The sequence below is a fragment of the Nanorana parkeri genome, unplaced genomic scaffold (assembly GCF_000935625.1).
Source record: "Nanorana parkeri isolate BGI_ZX_2015 unplaced genomic scaffold, ASM93562v1 scaffold35, whole genome shotgun sequence".
Lineage (NCBI taxonomy): Eukaryota > Metazoa > Chordata > Amphibia > Anura > Dicroglossidae > Nanorana > Nanorana parkeri.
In genome coordinates, this window is record NW_017306303.1 from 2,251,977 (window position 1) to 2,261,332 (window position 9,356).

At 40.3% G+C, this 9,356-nt stretch overlaps 1 protein-coding gene across 1 annotated transcript in view; it reads right to left on the reverse strand.

The window, feature by feature from the left end:
• The window catches only part of SHMT2 (serine hydroxymethyltransferase 2), an 81,142-nt gene that overhangs the window by 27,814 nt on the left and 43,972 nt on the right, over window positions 1–9,356 (reverse strand). The window contains exons 6-7 of the mRNA XM_018569437.1: window positions 9,082–9,204; window positions 1,947–2,086 (exon numbers count right to left, since the gene is read on the reverse strand). Of these exons, the coding sequence (XP_018424939.1) occupies window positions 1,947–2,086; window positions 9,082–9,204 (263 nt within the window). The remainder of the gene's footprint in view (window positions 1–1,946; window positions 2,087–9,081; window positions 9,205–9,356) is intronic.

The following is a 9,356-nucleotide window of genomic DNA, read 5'->3' on the forward strand; positions in this document are numbered from 1 at the left end:
ATGCAATCAATAAAACAAGGATTGTACATAGAACAATATCGGACCTCTGAAAAGTACAAGCATGCATATGTACTCAGTACTTGGTTTGGGCCCCTTTTGCAGCACTTACTGCAATTACTTTTGCACGATATTCTAATTATTCGAGTTTCACCTGTATATATTATTATTATATCCCTTATATTTTGGGATGTGGCTGTGTTCAGAATTAACTAAACACATTCAAACTGAGGTTAGATAGTAGCTGGTACACATACCTGCCATTAAAGTGAATAATTAAAAGGAGAACTATGAGATGAGTGATTTCCACTCACCTCATAGTTCTAAGCCGACCTGTGACAATACCCTTATAAAGTCAGCTGTTCTAGTTGGATTTTTTCTGACATTTACTCAGTTGCCTTTTACAGCAAAAGCCATGGTCCACAAAGCTTACAAAGCATCAAAGGAATCTTATTGCTGGAAGGTATCAGTCAGGAGAAGGGTACAAAAAACCCCAAGGCATTAGATATACCATGTGAAGACTGTCATCAACAAGTTGTGGTAATGTCACAACAGTGATGTTACCAAGAACTGGCTGTTCCTCCAAACTTGATGAAAAAAACCCAAGAAAACTAGTAGGCTGTCAAGAGGCATACAACAAAATTAAAGGAACTGCAGGAATTTCTGGCAAGTACAGGTTGTCTACTACATGTGACAACAATCTTCCCATATTCTTCATTTGTCTGGACTGTGGGTTAAGGTGGTAAGACAGAAGCCTTTGCTTACTAAGATAAAACATACAAGTCCAGCTACATTTTGCAAAAACCCACAGAGTCTAACAAAAGTATGTGGGAAAATGTGTTATGATCTGATGTGTGTTTGGTGCAAAAACAACACTGTGCATAACCAAAAGAACACCATACCCACAGTGAAGTAAGGCAGTGGCAGTATTATGCTTTGGGGCTGTTTTTCCTCATCTGAAACCTTAATCAAAGGCGGATGGATTTATAAAACACTTCTAAATATGAGTCAATTTTGGCACAAAACCCTCAGGCCTCTGCTAAAAAGCTGATTAAGAAGAATTTTGCCTTTCATCATGACAATGACCCAAAGCATACCTCCAAATCAACCAAAGATTCACCAGAAAAAGATCAAAGTTTTGCAATGGCCCAGCCAGAGCCCGGACCTGAATCCAATTGAAAAAAATCTGTGGGGGTGACATGAAGCGGTGTCCTGTGCAAAGGAGATGCCCCTGCAATCTGACAGATTTGGAGCGCTTTTGCAAGGAAGAGTTGGCGAAGATTCCCAAGGCAAGATGTGCCATGCCGATAAGACTCCTACCCCACAAGATTGAATGGGTCATAAAATCAAACTGTGCTTCAACAAAGTATTCGTTTAAAAGGTGTGTATATTTACGCAACCATGTTACTGTAAGTTTATTTTTCCCCTTTAAAGATTTCAGCTTGTTTTGAATTGTACAGATTATAGGTCAGATTAAATGTGGAAAAAAATTCTCAAGGGATTTTTACAGGGGCGTGTAGACATTTTGTATCCTCTGTATATGTGACATCTATACGGCACTACAAAACTGTGCTCTTTAGAAGGCTGTAGATATTTCCTGATGTCTCCAAGGATTTTGTTTTGCAAACCTAGGCAAGTAAGGATTTTGCCACCCACCAAAGTCAATTGACAATGCATTTGCATCCATGCCAGTTGTTTACAGCTTATATAGCCCTGGGACGATGTGTATTGCTAACAAAGCAATGAACGGTCTGAACATAGTTGATTCAATTAAACACTTCTAAAGAAGAAAAATCTCCCTCCCGAGGAATTTGCTATCAAAATATGTGCACTACAGGATATACTATACAAAATAAGAGCAGAATTGTGATACCTGGTAATAAAAGGAAAACATTTGCAGAATAATGTTACATAGTACTAGGAGTACAGTGGAATGCACTAAGGTTTACCTGGCCCCCCGTAGAGTCTTGTGTGTTGTTGTCGTGACCACGTCAGCATGATCAAAAGGAGTTGGGATGACACCAGCTGCTACCAGACCACTGATATGGGCCATATCAGCCAGAAGGTAAGCCTTCACCTCATCACATACCTGAAGGAGGGAGGAGAGCACAGCAACATGATCAACACTCATCTTTTCCAAACCAGAATGCTAATATACCGTATATACTCTAGTATAAGCCGTCCCGAATATAAGCCGAAGTACCTAATTTTAGCCCAAAAAAACTGGACTTGCGTGCAACATCAAAATGCAAATTTTTGCACTACTTGGAGGGGACCACAATATCTAACGCAGGGATGGCCAAATTACGGCCCTCCAGCTGTGGTGAAACTACAAATTCCACGAAGCATCTCTCCGGGAGTCATGTCTGGCTGTGAGAATCTTGCAAAGCTTCATGGGATTCGTAGTTCCACCACAGCTGGAGGGCCGCATTTTGGCCATCCCTGATCTAACGGGTCACAACCCAGATACCAGGTTTTCAGATACTGGATATGGATACAGAGAAAATGAGGATCTCTGGTACGGAACCACTTTCAACTTTAAAGCCCATTTGACAGCAAACCAAAAAACTCCCATTGCAGTGCAGCTACTCACACACTGCAAGAGTTAACTGCTCATTTCTAGGGGACCAGAGTAAAATCACTTTAACTTACCTGGTCCCTGTTCTCCCGGCAGTCAGCGTTAACCCTTCCTCCCTCCACATCCTCACATCTAATGCAGGTCTATAGAACTTGCACAAGACGCAATGATGTCAGCGGTCCTGAGACCACCGAAGCAGAGGGGAGAAGAGGATGTGGGGACCAGTCCTGCAGCCCGAAGGGAACCGGCAGGAGCAGGGCAGGTAAGTAAAATAGCTTTTTCATGTTCCCTTAGCATAAACAAGCAGTAAACCCTTTCAGTGCGGGGGTTGCCCCATTGCAAGGGTAATTTTCAGTTTGCCCAGAGATGGGCTTTAAGCAGAAAATCCTTACTTGCGCAAAGTTAAAATCTCTGTTAGAGGCAACAGAACCACAATGTGGAAGTAAAGCTTGTTTGTTAATAAAGCAGTTTCTACAGCAACGCAACACAAAACCTAGACGTCTGTTTAAGTTACTAAAAACATTCTTACCTGTACAAGTTCCATGACCTTTAGCAGGACATTTTCCACTAACCAATGTTCTCATTTAACAATTCAGAGTTAAGATCAATCCTGCTCCCATAAGTCAGCTATAAATTTAGCCTTAATTCGCTCTTCAGAGAGGTTTTAAGTCTTGCAAGCTCGCAAGTTGAGACTTCTGTGGTTTTCCCTTCTATAACTCCAGAGACTTTTTGTGCTCAGTCTGGCAACACTTTGCTTAAAATAGCTAAACCTTTTTTTCCTTCGGTTCATGATTTATACCCAAAGGGTCTGAAGACAATGAAAGACTAACCCAGCCAAGATGCTGCACCTTCTGTTGTCTCATTTGGAGCAGAATTTGTGCATAAACACAGTGCATCAATCTACAGGCATGAATCAGGTCCCCCTGGTACTCGCCACTGATAAAACGCACTATATATTAGTCTGGATTTTCCATCAGTCTTGTACCTACTTAACCTGCTCAAGTGGTCCATGGATATAAAAACAAAAAAAAAACAACTAAAAAAGCTACAAATGAGGATGAATACGGCCTAGTACAATTGCTTAATATAAATTAACCTCTCACATTAAATATTCATGTCTGAAGATAGTAGCTACTTTAAAATCAATTAATATTTTTGTATTTAAAAAGGGGTTCCACCTTTACTAAAACAAAGGCTCCATAGCTCTAAGCACTTCCATTCTGGTCAGCATTACTGAGGTCTAGGAAAACCAAAGTAACATAGCAGTACATGTATTAACTGATGTTTTAACTTGTTAGATTGGAAATGTATCCAACATGTACAGATGTTGGACAAATTTGTTGGTACCCTTACAGATCATTAAACAATGCTTCATTCCTCTTAACAAGTGATGGTATTAAAAGCAATTGTCTCATGTATACCTCAATGCCTTTGTTATAGAGTTAAATCAAGAAAGTGTGAAAAGAGATCAGTTAATTATACCAAGATATTCTAAAAAGGGCCTGGACAGATTTGTTGGTAGCCCTAGAAAAGATTGAAATATCAAAAGTGATCTAGGTGCCTTCTGGAATTAGCATTGCACCATGTCTTTACTCTAGTAATCAGTCAGCCAGCCTATTTAAATTGAGAAAAATAGTTACTGCTGTTTGGTATTAGGTGCACCACACTGAACATGGACCAGAGAAAGCAAAAAGGAGAGAAATGTCTGGAGTAGATCAGAAAGAAAATTATAGAGATCAGCATGTAAACAGGTAAAGGCTATAAGACCATCGCCAAACAGCTTGATTTTCCTATGACTAGTTGCAAATATTAAGAAGTTGAAGGTCAACCTCTTTGAACATAGCCACAAGAGGAAAACCAATGGAACAGAGGATAGTGAGAAAAAAGGTAGAACAAAGGAAAACTTGCCAAGATATGCCAGCAAAACTCCAAGGTCAAGGTCTCTGATCGCACCATCTATTGCTATTTAAGCAACAGTGGGCTGAAAATAAAAACTAAAATAAAAGCCACACTGGAATTTGCTAAAACTCATATTGACAAGTCACAATGCTTTTGTGAGAATTTCTTGTGGACAGGTGAGACAAAGAGGGAGCCATTTGGCAAGTCACATCAGATCTACGTTTACAGTTGAAAAAAAATGAAGTTTAAAAAAAAAAAAAAAAAAATCACTATTCCTATTTAGAAACACTGAGGAGGATCAGTCATGTTTCGGGGCTGCTCTGCTGTGTTTGGTACAGGGAACTTTAAATCTGTGCAGAACACAATGAAATCTAAAGACCATCAAAGAATTCTGCAGCAAAACATGTTGCCCAGTGTCAGAAAACCCTGTCTCAGGCACAGGTCATTGGTCCTCCCAACAGTATAATGTCCCAAAACATACAACTAAAAGCAAGCGAGAACAGCCAAGAACATAACTCTGGACTATTCTGAAGTGGCCTTCTATAAGCCCTGATCAGATACCTACTGAACATGTATGGAAAGAGTTGAAGCAAGCAGTCTGGAGAAAGCACCCTTTAAACCTGAGACAGCAGGTACAGTTTTCTCACAAAGAGTGGGGAAAACTACCCGTTGACAGGTCAAGAAGTCTCATTGAGAGCCACAGAATTTGCTTGTTTGCAGTGAAGGGTTGTGCAACAAAATATTAGCTTATGGGTCCCATCATTTTAATTTGTTTTATTATATAAAACATTGTTGGGAAAAAAAAAAATCAAAAGAACTAAGCTATTTCGTAGAAAATTGTGGGTCCTGCTGTTTTCGTTGTAGGGTACCAACAAATGTGTCCATGCCTGTATTTTGCATCGCATAACAAAGTCCATGCAAAGGCAATGGAAGATGGCATGTTAACGGTCTTAGAAGAAACAATCTACCTCTTTTTGATAAATGATAAATGCAGTTGGGATGGTGGATCTCTCCTGCAGCCTGTTACAGTGCTGGAGGTGGTGCAAGAGATTGTGCAGGTCTTTAACATAGTAGGTGAGGTTGAATAAAGACTAGGGTCCATTGTGTGTGCAAACCCATCAAGACGTTTCTTGAACTTATCTACACGCTCAGCGGATACCATTACCTGTAAGGGAATTGCAATTTTACTACTCGCAGTAAAAACAAAACCCCTTTACGCACTCTGAGATTAAACCCCCTTTCTTCTAACCTCTTGTTGTGTCCTCGGTATAAACAACTTGTTTCCAACATTGTGCTCCCCGCTGCCTTTTTAAGGCTGCAATAAGGTTTCTCTTAAATCGCCTCTTTTCTAAGGTGAATAACTTTAATTTTTGAAGGCGGTCTTCATAACTAAGGCCTTCTATCCATTGAATTAATTTTGTAGCCCTGAACTCTTCTGATGGCTTTCCCGAGAGTTGGCAACCAAAACTGCACCACAGTCTCAAGAGGAGGTGGAACCAGTGATTTATAAAGTGGAAGTATCACTCTTTGATCCCTTGCTACAATCCTCTAATACATGACAGTATCCCGTTTGCTTTGCTGGCTGCTGCTTGGCATTGCATACTCTTGCCAAATCTGATCTATGAGCACCCCCTGGTCTTTTTCCATGTTAGACTGCCCTAATGTAACACCCCCCAAGTATTATTTTGCGCACACGTTCGTTGCTCCCATGTGCATAACCTTAAATTTTTCCATATTAAAATCGCATTTGCCATCTTGTAGCCCATTCCTCAATATTATCTAGGTTGGGTTACTGTGCAAATATCTCCTTCCCTAAGCTTCTGGAGCAACATGTCAATCTAAATGGCTGTGGGCAGAGCTAGGTGTAGCTATTTACCGATAGGGCTATCACAGGTGCCAGCATCTAAGCAGCTACAGCAGCAGCAAGAGTAACACCACTGCAGAAGAGCATTTTCACCCAAGTCAATGGTTCTACTGGCAGGATCAGCAGGTATTTGCAAAATGTTTCAGGAGGTACTTAGAAAAAGGACATTACAACTGCTACTAGATATCGGTCAGCAGCCAAATGAATACGTAACATTTGCTCAGTAAATATTTTGACCTCCCCGAGTTGAACGATTGAATTTCTCAGGAAGGTTCAATTGGGCTTTAAAGAAGAACTCCAGGCAGAATAAAACCTAACTTGGAGTGGGGCTACCCATGCTCATTTTGGTGTAGGGTCTAAAATAAGTTAGTCACCCGAACATCGGTCCCGCCTAGCTGCTAGACTGCTCCTTGCAGCCCCTCCACTCCAGCAGACTAATGATCTGTGAGTCATCACATCTAATACAGGGACATTCCATTGCCAGAGTGAAGGGGCAGAGAGGCTGTAGAGACCAGTCTAGCAGGCAGGCTAGACTGTTATTTTAGACACTAGATGAAAACGAGCACTTAACCCTTGCAGTGTGCAGATTTCACAAAGACCTCCAAGGCTGTAGGAACGTTTTTTAAAGCTAAAGTACATTTTGTATTGCATACATAAAAAGCATGTCAAAAAGTTGCAGCATGTCAAAAAGTTCCAGCTCCTCAAATGCAAATAAATACACCAATTCTGGAGGTACACAAGCCAAGTTTCCTGCAATACCTGACATGCAAAGAAGATTTATACAGGGATCACACAATTTAGGATTTAGCTAGCACCAATACGATTAAAAAGGCATTAACAGCTATGATAATACATTACACACACTCGTTTAGAAGAGAATTGAAAGGCTATGGCACAATATAAAATTGCATTAGTAAAGTCAAAGTTGCTATAATGAGTTCTTATCATCTGTCCTTTTAGTCAAACCCTGCTTAATAATATGCAGAATATACTGACACATGGCTGCAAAAAAAAAAAATCACTTTTCAAAAATGTATCGATATACTGTGATTGCGACACATAGTTCACCATGAGCTCAGTCTCAAGCATGAACAAGTCAAACACAAGCCACTTACGTAGGTAGGATATGAATATAGCCAACCAGCAACCAATTAGGATACATAATTTGGGGCAAGCACTGGCTGCTATCTTAAGGAATTGTAGGAGAGGAGTTAAAAGAAGTAAAGCCAAAAACGTTTAGGCTTTAGTCCTTGTTTGGGTCAAAGGAGTACATTTACTAATATACCCCTGTGACACAAAGACAGCATCTAGCTATTTGCTGAGAGCACAGAGGCAGGCTTCAGCCGGGAAGGATCCCGGCAATATTGCCAGATCTATTCTGCTTGCCTCATTTACAGCTGGCTTTGTCTCTTCAGAGCCAGAACTGTGCCCGCCACCTCCCCTGTCTGTTCCTCCAACGAGTGCTGAAGAAACAGAGCAGACGCGGGAATCCCTGCGAGGAGCCGTGACTAACAGTTACCACTCTCTGCGGGGAGAAGACCATGAGCGGAGCGATCAACGATTCATGATCGCTCAGCTTTAGATCTTTAGAGCTGGCATGCGACACCTGCAAGGAATAGAAGGCTTGTGTAAAATCCAAGTCTCTTACAGCTTACATAGGACTGAGGAACATCAATGGCTCCATATGACCGCACTCAGCCAATCACCAGCACTGGTGTAAGAGGAAGGGGAGGGAGTCATGCTCCTCTATACCTAGAAAATACAAGGTATGTATTTTTTCTCCCTGCAGCTCAGTGCAGCAGGGGTTGGGAAAGAAAAGGTACATTTGTGCTGATAAGGAAGGGGCATCAAATTGAATATGCTTTTCTCTGCATAGGAAAAACAGAAGTTTAAAGTCTAATTGAAGTTTATTTAGAACATGTTGTAAGCAATGCTGTAACATTAGTGTGTTGCAAAGTCTTACTTTTCGTTTTTATTGGTAAAGCAGTTCCAGTTTTGTTTGAGCAGCGGTCTGACATGCCCCAAGTCACATTGATTAGCTCTGCAATGAGCAAAACGGACACCCCTTGCTGATTGCACAACTGTCAGCTATCAATAGGGGTCTGTTCTCTGCGGAATACTGGGGGTCAGGCTGATTTAGGGTAACTAGAGTGATCTAACACAATAAATGGGAAAACTTGGTATACTTAAAGTTTTACAATACCTGTACTTGCAACATTTTCTAAGACACTGGCTTTACGAACTTCCTGCATGGTCATGTTAGCATTAAATGGAAGTGCCTCTAATATTAATATATTTTAGTTACATTTTATTTTACAGTACGGAAGTTTAACTTTTTTTCCAAATAATTATTTTTTCTTCAGTCTGGTAACAACGTTATAAAAATAGGACAATGTACTAATATACCATAGATCTATACGGTACAATATTTTTATTTATGAAATTGTAAGCCTTGCAATACCTGCCAGTCCTATATTGATGTGAGTGATACAGCTGTGTTTTAGGTTTCAGGATATTAATAATCTTGACTAAAGAAAACCTTAATAATGTTAAGAGCATAGAGATACTGGAAAGGTCACACAATGCATGAAAGCACAGATCACAGATAAGCAGGAGCCAAACAATGCACGAGGACAGATGGATTGCACCAGACAGGTATGTCATTAGCAGGTTTTAAACTCTTGTACATAAAAAAAACACATGTTGAGATACAAGAAGTTATTCTAGAAGGAATACAACCTACCTTTCTCATCCTGGCATAATCTATTAGACGTGCATATGCACTAGTCCCGGCAATGATGAGTTTGGGCCGAAAGAGACGAGCGGTCACCACCAGTTGGTCATAGTCAATTAACCCAGTTGCTTGCTTAAAACAAAACAAAAAAGGGTGAAAATATGTTGGTTGTTCACTATGCTTCACAAAACAGATTAAAGGACAATTGTATCTACATTTTGGCTGTGTAAAGTTAAAAAAAAAAAAAAAAAAAAAAAAAACAAAAACCCTCCCTTATCTTGCTT